At 44.4% G+C, this 11877-nt stretch overlaps 1 protein-coding gene across 1 annotated transcript in view; it reads left to right on the top strand.

Annotated features, from left to right (window-relative positions):
* Nucleotides 1–11877, top strand: part of ARHGEF11 (Rho guanine nucleotide exchange factor 11) — an 82563-nt gene that overhangs the window by 30723 nt on the left and 39963 nt on the right. The window contains exons 2-7 of the mRNA XM_015571735.1: nucleotides 3798–3830; nucleotides 5032–5046; nucleotides 5374–5459; nucleotides 6397–6495; nucleotides 10446–10495; nucleotides 11180–11237. Coding sequence (XP_015427221.1) covers nucleotides 3798–3830; nucleotides 5032–5046; nucleotides 5374–5459; nucleotides 6397–6495; nucleotides 10446–10495; nucleotides 11180–11237 — 341 coding nt within the window. The remainder of the gene's footprint in view (nucleotides 1–3797; nucleotides 3831–5031; nucleotides 5047–5373; nucleotides 5460–6396; nucleotides 6496–10445; nucleotides 10496–11179; nucleotides 11238–11877) is intronic.

Below are 11877 nucleotides of genomic sequence, written 5' to 3'. Positions count from 1 at the left end.
TTTTACAGAGAGGAAGGGAGAGGGATAGAGAGTTAGAAACATCAATGAGAGAGAAACATCGATCAGCTGCCTCCTGCACGCCCGCAACCAAGGTCCATGCCCTTGACCGGAATCAAACCCGGGACCCTTCAGTCTGCAGGCCGACACTCTATCCACTGAGCCAAGCTGGTCAGGGCTATAGGTCTCTTCTTTCTCAGGGTCCACAATACTGTCAGAGAATTTAGCAAACATTGCCTCTTTGATCCTCACATCAGCTCTGAAAGAAAGGACATGTATTATATATTCCTTCAGCAAACATTTTTGGAGCAGGCACCCACCACACACCGGTCACTATGCTGGACCTTGACTGGTGACAGAAGGATGAATAAGATTCTGTCCTCATTCTCAAGGGGTTTTAGGTCTCATTGGGAAAACTTCCCTATGAGAACTTCCTTCTGATAGACTCAGAAGTTAAGGGATTTATTCTGAGAGTTCCTTAAAGTTATGGCCCTCTGAATAAGGAATCACGTGGGCTGCTCGTTAAATAGATTCCACACCACAAACCTGCTGAATTGGACCCCCAGGGTTGGAGCCTCCAGTGATCCATACACTGCTCTTCAGCCAGTAGATGATCCAGGTGAGAGGTGAGCCTTTTCTGGCCACATTGCCAGAGACCTTTTCCCCTCCATTTGTCTTTCCTTGTTTTACAGATGAGAAAGCTGACGCAAGTGGAAGTCAAGGGCCCACAGTGAATTAGAGACAGAGCTAGAATTAGCTCCTGAATTTCCCAGATTCCTAAATCTAACCCATTTCTATAACTCCATCTAGAGCAGTGGTTCTCAACCTTCCTAATGCCACGATCCTTTACTACAGTTCCGAATGTTGTGGTGACCCCCAATTTCATTGTTACACATTGAACATTATTAAAGCATAGTGATTAATCACAAAAACAATATGTAATTATATATGTGTTTTCCGATGGTCTTAGGCGACCCCTGTGAAAAGGTCGTTCAACCCCCAAAGGGGTCGCAACCCACAGGTTGAGAACCGCTGATCTAGAGTGTTAACTTTGCACTCTGGTTCTTATTGAAACTGCTTTCTGAGTCCTTTTATTTCTAACTAGAGGCCTGGTGCATGGATTCATGCACAGGTGGGGTCCCTCGGCCTGGCCTGCACCCTCTCACAATCTGGGACCCCTTGGGGGATGTTGGATAGCCAATTTCGGTCCATCCAGACAGGAGGGAGCCCGATCCTGTGCATTGAGTGTCTGTCCCCTGGTGGTCAGTGTGGGTCATAGTGACCGGTTGACTGGTTGTTCGGTTGCTTAGGCTTTTATATATATAGATTGTATTCAGTAGTATAAGCTCTCAGGGAGCATTTGTGTCATGTTCTATCAGCAAACAGGCCTCTTTCCTGTGGGGATATACAGGCCCAGGAGGCTATTTGCCAGCCTCAGACTACAGGGAAAATTTTACCCAGGGACAGAATCCTTGGGGAGTTAGGGTGCCAGGAGGCTGCTTTTAATGCTCCACCCTAGTAGATAAGGGAAACCAGACCAGTAAGGCCGGGTCATGGTTCAGTGAGTGTGGATTTTATCTGGAGCTAAGGTCTTGGCAGGGTAGCTCCTTCCTGGTTAACTGCTGCTCCTGGCTTTGGGGAGGGACTCAGAAATAATACTTTGCTCCTAGGCCAGCCTTTGTATAGGGTGCTTTTTATCTCTATCATATGTGTTATGTATTTTTATATACACATCTACCATATGTATTCCATAAATCATGTATGTCATATATGTGTGTGCACATGTGAGGTGCACAAATTATGTGTGTGTGTATATATATTATGTGCATGCATGTGTATATATGTATATTAAAAAGAAAATAGGAGAGAAGTTCTAATAAAGACCAGTTAGATCTACACATGGCCACAGATCATATAACTTTTTGTTTAGGAGCACAGACCTTGAAGTCAGACCAACTCTGCACATCTTTTTTTTTTTTGTAAGAGAACATTTATTGTGTAATCACAGAGGTAGATAAAGTAATCCCTAGAAGAAATGGACTTGGGAAACAAGTTATAGAGATAAAGGAAGGGTCCTTGGAGCCTGGGAGTGAGGAAGCTAATTGTGATGTGTCTGGGGGGGAGGGGGGGAAGGAAGGGGAAGGAAAGGAAAGGCATGGGTGTGCTCCGGGGAGGAGAGCGCCCTTTATGTACATCTTAACTCCACTTTTTAACCTCTCTCTTCACTTGTATGAAAACGGATGTGCTGCCTACCTCACCAGGCGCTTATGACGATTAAGTGAGGTAATGTATGTCAAATGTTTAGCACAGGGCCTGGTAGGTAATAAGAACTTAATCATTATTGTCACAGAACAGGGATATTCTAGACCTTTTCCTCATTTACATATTTGTGGTGGGATGAAGGTAAGGACAGAGACCAGGAACCTCTGTTGAGGGGTTGATACCACCCAGCTCCAGCCAGTTGTCACCATGTGACACTCTAAGCCCAGTGGTGCCAGAGCTTTTGTGGTGATGGCAGTCTCTTATCCTGTACCGTGCAGTACAGCAGTTACTAGCCATAGGTAGCTATTAACCAGCTGACCTGTGGCTAATACAACTGAGAAACTGAAATTTAAATTTTAACAGCTACACGTGGCTCGTGGCTATTGTGTTAGGTAGCACAGGTCTAGATTCTAGAACTTTTTTTTCCAGTTTTATTGAGATATAATTTACATACAGCACTGCATAAGTTTAAGATGTACAGCATGACTTATGTATATTGTGAAATGATTATCACATTTTTTGTTATTATCCATATATTCTAGAACACTTATTAAATGATGAACTAAGCTGAATATTGGCCTTGAATGAAGAGGAGGGAGGTGTGATCAGGAATGATGGGCAGGGTAATTTGAAAAAAAAAGCCAGAGGCTGTAGCTTCAGGAAGTTTACCTTCTTGTCTGGCTTATAGATACAGTAATGAGGAACAGAGTAGGAAGAACATCTGGGAGAAGGAACAATATGGGCAAAGACAAAAGCCAGAAGCCATAGCAAATGAAAGAAGAACAGTGACGAGCAGGGACCAAGAATCGAATAGAGAGCCTAACACTGGGGATCTGTTCAGAGCCACCCTGCCTTCATGGATCCACAACTTCATCTGCACAAGCCTGCAGACCAGGCAGGACAAGCAAACAAGCAGTTGCCTTGGGTATTCGTGCTGCAGGAAGCACAGGTCCTGGAGCTGTGGCAGGCATTGGAGGCTTACCAGCATCAGGCAGCCTGTTAGATGCCATGGTTAATGGCCTAGCTTGAAGACGGGATGGCCTTTCTTTGGAGTATAAAAGGGAAGCTCTAAAACTGGTTCTCAAGCTGTGGGTCACGACCCCTTTGGCGGTCAAACGACCCTTTCACAGGGGTCGCCTAAGACCATCCTGCATGTCAGATGTTTACATGACGATTCTTAACAATAGCAACATTACAGTTATGAAGTAGCAACGAAAATAATTATGGCTGGGTCACAACATGAGGAACTGTATGTAAAGGGCCAGAAGGTTGAGAACCACTGCTCTAAAAGGTCTTAAGCAGCAAAATGACAGGGCAGATTTGCATTTTAATAAGCTCACTCCACTCCATTGTGGTCAGTTTCCATACCTGGGTCCATGATAGCTTGATTGTGGTTTTTCTTTGGAACCAACCATTTCCAGTGTCTTGTCTAGTTTATGTCTTTTGTTTTTTTCTTTCTCTTTCTCCTTTCCTGTGTTGCTCTCTCCTGGGCCCCACGCTCTCCTCTTCCTTGATGTCCTTCTCTCTCTGATCCAAAGATCAGCCAGTAAAAAGCAGTCTCACCTGCCCAGGTAAGAGGGGTGCCAGGGTGAGGGAGGGGAGACACCCCCCTTCTTCTAAATTTCAAAGTTATTTCTTTGAATCGTGTTTATTATTTGGATAGCTAGCACCTTCACATGGTTCAGGATTTAAAAGTTACAAATGAAAATATAACGAGAAGTTTCCAACTCCATCCCTGTGCCCCAGGCACTCCGTTTTCCTTCCTCGGAGGCAACCGATGTACAAAGGGCTTATTTTGTGCCCTGTCAGAAATGTTGTAGGTATTTTATGCATGTATAAGCAAATATTGTAACATACAAACAAATAATTTCCTTTTTTTCTCTTTTAGCCACTTTTTTTTTCTGTTCACATTATTCTGCATCCTGCTTTTTTCACTCACCAACGTGTCTTAGAGACCATTCCTTATGGTATATAACGAGCTCCTCATTCTTTTGTAGGCGGGGTACTGTGTCATTACATTGATATTCTGCACTTTAACCAGTCACCCATTGTGAACATGTAGATTCTTTCCAGTGTTTTGCCACTGCAAATGGTGCTTCCACGAGTAGCCTTATACGTTTTGCTGTAGATGTAAATAAGAGATCCCCTTCAGAGGGCAGCAACTGTTGATTAGGAACTGGCCATTTGGACACTTCTCTAAAAAGGAGAGGCATAGCAATGATTTGAGCTTCTCATGTCCCTGCAGGGGTCCTGTTAAAGAGGAGACCGAGCAATACATCTTCTAGTTTGATGATCTGATTGGTACCTTGAGGTTTTAGGATCTTAATCGTTTCTAAGCAAGCTGCCTCAGTCAGGTGGTCGGAATGGGGCTGAATGTGGGGTTAGAATACTACCACTAAATAGCTAAGATTCCTGTTCTCCTGTGGTACCCACAAGATGAATGGAATTTTCAAGGTTTGAGTCATTTCTGTACCCTCCTTTCTAGAAAAATGTACAAGTTGCCTGTTACCCAATAGGTGAGAACCAAATACCCAGTTACCCTCCTAGAGACACTGGGAGAGGGGTGAAAAATGAAACTAAAGTGGGGAAGACCATCTCTGTTGCCACCACTGCAGTCCTCTGCTGTGCTCATGCAGGCTTCTGTATGTTTTTGACTCGCCATGTCCTTGCCCTCCAGTCTCCCCTTCCTTTACCTAAAACTAACCAGCTGTTTATTTTTTCCTGTCTTTTTCTCGCATTCATTTTCTCTGGTGCTCTGTTCTGTTCCATCAGCCCCATTGCAGCCTGGTAAGACCCAACAAGTGTGTGTATTTGTGCACATCCCATTCTTGCTATTGTGTCTTTGTCTCCTGTCTCCAGGAAGGGCAGTTTCCCTTCACACCTTGCTGGGTATTAAAGAGGTCATTTTAGCCCTGCCAGCCTAGGATGCCAAAAGGTGGTATTGCTAGTGGTGGAGACATAGCTAATCTTCCACCAGGTGGAGTGGGTTTCAGGTAGAGGGTTGGTGTCTTAGTGCCCAAAACGTGGGGCTGCTTTTTATAGGGTTTTTCCCCAGTACAACACTGGTCCCTCCCTGCCCACCTTACTGATATGCTTTTATTATTCCTTCTCCAGGTTAAGTAGCCTGTCTTTGGGAGATTCAGCACCTGAACGCAGGTCCCCTTCCCACCACAGCCAGCCTGACTCCTCTGAGACAACAGGTAACCTCCTTCTTGGGTATTAACACATTGACACAGAAGTGTACACTCATACAGACTAATCCGTATACCCCACTACAACTACCCCATGTAAAACTCCTTACCTTTATAGGCATCATTACATGTTGTATATAAATTTAGTCCTTATATCAATTGTAGAAAGTAGATTTTATTATCTGTTTTATAGATGAGGAAGCTGAGGTTCAGAGGGGTTAAGAAATTTTCCCAAGTGCACAGGCTTGTAAGGGACAGAATCAGGACCTGAAACCAATGGGTTTTAAATCTAGAACTCATGCTTTATCCATTGCAAGAAGCAGCCACACATACCTGCACACATGCACGAAGCCTAATACACACCCGCAAGGATGGAGATAGGTGGGAGTCACAGCCTTTCTCATTTTCTATGTTTGTGTATGGATGTACATGTGAAAAAGGGGTTTTCTCTTGTCGTTTATCCTTCCCTGGATTTGGCAAGGGGCCAGACCTGGGTCACCCTGCATGAGTTGTCCAGCTCTGCAGAGTCAACAAGCCCTGGCGTCCCACCTGCTGCATTTGCTGGATGTAATTCATAGAAAACTTGCATTCTCACTGGGCTTCAGCCCGGGACTGCTGCTCTGTAACTGTAGTCTTCAGCCTGGAGTCGGCCCTGCCCTTTCTTTGGCCAGTCTCACCCAGACAGAGAGAGACAGACATGTACAAGAGAGACAGGTATCTCAGGGAAGGCGATTTCTTGTATCAAGTACAGAATTGATCACTGAGGGAGGCATGCCATTGCCATAGCATGTGGACAGGCTGAGTCTGGGGAATCTGGTTCGTCTGGAAAGACTTTCTGGAGGAAGGAGCATATGGGGCTGTCCTGGGATGGTCTTGGCGTGTATGCACTGATCTTCCAGTGACCGTGCCCACTAACCCCCTGCTTTCTCCTCCTCACCACTCACAGGTCTTGTTCAGCGCTGTGTCATCATCCAGAAGGACCAGCATGGCTTCGGCTTCACAGTCAGTGGGGACCGCATCGTTCTGGTACAGTCTGTGCGGCCCGGTTAGTATTGCATCCCTCCTGCCATGGGCAGTTCTCACAAAGCCACCCTGTTTGTGACAATGCTGCATAACTTGGAGAACTTACATGTCATTTCTCTGAGGGCCTGGGAATTACTCTAGAACCGGTACCCAGGAGCATTTGGGAAGGTCTCCACAATGGTAAGCCACAAGGCAGAGTTTCTAGGGATGGCACTGGATGCTCCCTTCCCCGTTGGGAAGTGTAAGGAATGGCATCAGTTAGCTGCCTGGTTGCCCTCCAAAGGAGCTCTTCACACTGGGTCAGAAGATGCCAAGGAGGAATCAAAGACCGGCTTTCTTCCTGCCCGCCCTCACATCACTCTCTGCAGCTGTTACAATGAGATAGGCACGCTGGTCCAAATATATTTTCAAATACAGTGAACTTAACAAGTTACCAAAAGATATATGATGGCTATTGGACAGCACAGGAGAGGAAATGGTGTTTGGAAATTTGTGGTTCGAGATAGTTATTTTTCTTTTAATCAGTTCCAGAAGCCTTCTTAAAAGAAACAGGATTTTGCCCTGGCTGGTGTGGTTCAATGGTTAGAATGTCAGCTCACACACAAGCACAGAAGGTTCAATTCCTGGCTCCTGTCAGTGACATGCAGGAAGCAACCAATCGATGTATCTCTATCACATTGATGTTTCTTTCTTTTTTTCTCTCTCTTTCCTTCTCTCTAAAAATCAATGGAAAAAAATATTTTTGGGTGAGGATTAACAAAAATAAATAAATAGATAAAATAGGATTTCAGGAGTAGCTTGAAAGATGGAAGTGAAAACCACATTGGCAGGTAGGAATGTGGGAGGGGGGAGTAAAGAGTGGGAGGACATGGGAAAGCAAATCAATCAAGTAACCAATTAGGTATGAAAGAACTTCAAATATTTAAAGCATGTTGATATGTCAGGTGAGAGAATCATTGTTGTTAGTAACCCAGGCTGAAGAAAACAGGAAATGAGCACAGGGGAGAGCAAAGCAAGTGTCCCAAGGAGGGACCTGGGGACATGGTTTAAAGAAGATAGGAGGGACAGGGTAGGGAGCAGGCTAGCATGTCACCCTAAGTACAGCGCAAACTGGAAGGCGAATACACGTTAAGTAATTTTGGAAAGACTTGGGATTGTTTATGGGAAAGACAAAAAGAGAATTTCAAATTTATGACCAAAATGAGGTAAATGGATCATATAATGACATACACAGTTATTGATCCTTAACTTATCAGTGGGAAGTTTGTTTTTCATATCCATGGCTAGAGTTCTGAAAAGATACTTTTTTCTTTGCTTCCCTTGTTCTCTCAAGGTTCCTGGACTGGGTGAAATAGCTAGTGGGACTGCCAGTAACTTGTACTTTGCCTGTGTGGTCTCTTTGAAACAGAAAGTTTGGAGATCCCCTCCAGTGAAATATGAATTCAGCACTCCTTCAGTTTTTCCTCCTCTTAGGCCTAAGTAGAGTCAGACCCAGAGAGGAAAGAACAAAAGGATGAGTTACAGCAAAATAGGAGTTTTGGAAAATATGTGCGTGTATGTGTATTTTGGGGAGGAGAGAGGAAGAGACTTCATTTGGATTGGCATTGAAATCACAAGAGTAACACAGCAGTTATTGTCTTTTCAGATATTAGGTTCCTTTGGTTCACTCTTTCTCAAAGTGTGGTCTTTGTTCTGCCTGTATCAGAATCACCTGGATGCTAGAAAGGTTGAAGTCTGCAGTCCTGGGCCCAGCCTCAGAAGTAATCACTTTCTGGCAAGGGGGCCAAGGAATAGGCTTTGTAATAAATTCCCCCTGTGATTCTTGTGCTTAAGTCTGAGAACTTCTGCTCTAACTAGTGACCTGGTGCACAGATTAGTGCACATTGAAAGGAAATTAATTAGAAGGTGGCCAGTGGGGTGGGACTGGGCAAGATAGGCCGGACACGCCCTGGAGCCAACCTCCCGCAGTCCCTCCCTGGTGTCTGTAGAGTGAGCGGGGTCCCTCCGGCAGGTGGGGTTCCTCAGCCTGGCCTGTGGGGATCAGGCCAAAACCAGCTCTCCGAGGGGTCCTAGAGTGTGAGAGGGCACTCTGCAAAGTTGCTGTCATGCAGGGTGTGGAATGCAAATGCAAGTGTGCAGTAAACCAGATTTGGGGCCGATAGTGCCCCAGCAACAACATAAAACACAGCCGAAGGTGGAATCCGACGGTCCCGTGAGGAATTGGGCTCCCTCCTCTCTGGTTTCGGGGTGCGTCACCTGAGAACCGCCGCTGTCAAGTCACTGCAGCTCAGCAGCTCCTGCCTTGAGCATCTGCCCCCTGGTGGTCAGTGCATGTCATAGCGACCGGTCGGATGGTCGGACACTTAGCATATTAGCCTTTTATACTAGTATATATAGATTCCTTAACTCTGAAGGTTTCTTTTTTAATCACTAAGTTATTAGAAGTCACTTGCGTTTCGTACATTCTGGCAAAATGGCTCTTTCTTCCACCTAGCTCAGATGCCAGACTTCTGAAGGCCAGGCCACAACAGAAGGGCCAAGGTCAGGGTCTGGGAAGAATATGTGTGCTTTATTTAATGTTCCTGGATGCGTCCCAAGATCAAATAAGAGTTACTTCTTATTATCAGTGGGAAAATGAGTTTACTGTATTAAATATAATTGCTAATGTAATGATTCCTAAGAGAAATATAGAGAAAAGGATTTAAACAAGAGCTTTTAAACAGTGGCTCATCAACTCTGAGAAGTCATAAAAATACTCTGGGGGTTCATTAAAGATGATAACGGTTTTATTTTCTATATAAGAACTGTTTTAAACTATTTCCAGTATCTTCCTTTCTTTTAAAAAAATATGATTTTATTGATTTTTAAAGAGAGGAAAGAAGAGGAAGAGAAAGATAGAAATATCAATAAGAAATATTGATTGGCTGCCTCCTGCACACCCCTTACTGGGGATCAAGCCCACAACCCAGGCATGTGCCCTGACCAGGAATTGAGCCAGCGACCTCTTGGTGCATCGGGCTACATTCAACCAAGGCAATGGTTTCTTCCTTTCAAATGGACCAGATTAAGATTGTGACTGAATGCCTAGAGCTCAGAATGTGCTATAAAATTATTTGACTGAAGACTGCAGTGGTTTTGACCACTATGTAGTTTTAAATGACCTAGAGTTTATATCCAGGTAGCACAAGAAACACTAACACTGAAACAAGTGAATGAGAAGCATAAAAATCAGGTGTTTTTGTAAATCAGTCCCCAAATGATCGTTAAATCTGTAAGTTGCATTCATCTGATCAAAATAAAACTCTCACAAAGCACATCTAGATGTTTCTAAGAGTCTTAACAGGAGAAGTTTCAGTGTTGACTACATGCTCAGTTTGTTGAGCATCATCCTGTGCACTAAAGGGTTACCGGTTTTTTTATTCTGGTCAGGGCACATACCTGGGTTGTGGGTTTGTTCCTCCAGTTGGGGCATGTATGGTAGGCAACCAATCAGTGTTTCTCTCTCTCCCTTCCTCTTTCTAAACATGTCCTCAGGTGAGAATTAAGAGAGAGAGAGGGAGGGAGAGAGAGATGACCTGGTATAGTCCACTCTAGTTTAACCGTTTGACTGCTAAGGAGCGCTATCGCGCTCTTCTTATTTGAAACGAATTTTTGTAAACAATTGGTATTTTTTAATTTTTGTTGTTGCAAAGCAATACAAGTGAGTTTATTGTATAAAAAGTGTTTTACATTTTTTCCCATACATGCGCAATTAGTGCCGCAGTTTTGGCATATGTCCGAAAAAATACGTCAGCAGCCAAACGGTCAAAAGTGGTTTTGTCACTGGAGCAAAGTAGGATGTACACATTTGAGGTACTTTACACAGAAAGGTGAGAAGAAATGTTGGAGGGAAGTGATCTAAGAGGGGCCTTGGTGTACCTCAGTAACATCTGCAGGATGTTGGGCTCTGCTGACCAGGCCTTCTTCTTACAGGGGGTGCAGCCATGAAAGCCGGTGTGAAAGAGGGTGACCGCATCATCAAAGTGAGTGACCTTCCCTTTGCGCATTTCCATTTCAATACCAGCTATCAGTTAGCCACGGAATTAGGGAGTGGTACCATGCGTGTGAGCACAGTAGTATACGGTGACAGTGGCTGAGGACTAACATATTCTAGCCCTTCTTGACTCTAAAGTAGCCATGCTTCCAGAATAGGTTTTATTACTCCTGTTTCACCAATGCCCAAAGCAAGATTAAGAGGGAGATGTTGAGACCAGTGAAGGACTCAGTGCCTTCAGATTCTTGGATTGCTATTCATTGTCCTCCATACAATGCGGACTTTGGGTCCTTGCCAGTTCTAAACTACTGTCATCTTCCCTGTGCATTCAGCGCTTTCTTCGGGAATAGAGTCCTAGAGCCGTTAAGTCCGTTGACGTGTACAAGGCTAATGGTTGAAAAAATAGTATATACCAAAAATTTTAAAATGAATGAACGAGCAAACGAATGAATGAAGCTGCTTATCCTTGCAAACTTACAGACTAGCTGCGAAGACAAAACACATGGCAGATGTGAACAGGAATACATTCATAATGTGAATTTGAGTAAATAAGGGGCCAGAGATGGTTAAAGAACACTGGAAAATAGCTTCCCAAAGGAGTGGCGTTTTGAACTTGTACAAGGATCCCCTAGTTTCCACCACCATTACTCAATATCATTTGTTCCCCCAACAGGTGAACGGCACCATGGTGGCCAATAGCTCACACCTGGAGGTGGTGAAGCTTATCAAATGTGAGTTGGGGAGAACTGACCACGAAAGAATTGAGGGGAGCAGCTGAGTTAGGAGGGAACAGGGAAAGGGAAGGCCCCGTTGACCCTGGAGGCTTCCCTTGTAGATGTGGACAGCAGCTGAAGCCACATCTTTAATCCTGATGTGGAATGGCCCACGTAGACGGCCACAGCTTTCTATTATCATTTCAGGTGGAGACACTGCTAGTCTCTCATCAACATCTTCATCTTAATTTTTACACCCATCTTTGCACTCACATTTAGACCATGTTTTACTCAGACCAGGTCTCACTCAAATGTCGTTGGCTCCCATTCACAGACATTCTTCCTCATTTCTTATTTTGGCGAGGAAAGCAAAAATATTGTATTTGCAGCTAGGAAGATGCAACAATCGAGTCTTCCCAGGTAATCAAACAGAAGCAACAAATCATGAGGAAACAGTTAAAGGATATGGGAAGATTGGGGAGGGTAGAAGGCTAGAATTTGAGTGCCTTTCATGTGCCAAGCAGGCAGTATACTAGGGGCTTTATATTGGCCACTTTAGTGAGACAAAGGAAGAAATGAGACTGATCGGGCAGACCCTCAGGAGAATTCCCAGGTACATATGGGGGGAATTTCGGTTGAGGTCTCTGCATGAAGAAAG

The sequence above is a fragment of the Myotis davidii genome, unplaced genomic scaffold, assembly GCF_000327345.1.
Source record: "Myotis davidii unplaced genomic scaffold, ASM32734v1 scaffold208, whole genome shotgun sequence".
Lineage (NCBI taxonomy): Eukaryota > Metazoa > Chordata > Mammalia > Chiroptera > Vespertilionidae > Myotis > Myotis davidii.
This window is presented reverse-complemented; position numbering and strand designations above follow the sequence as displayed.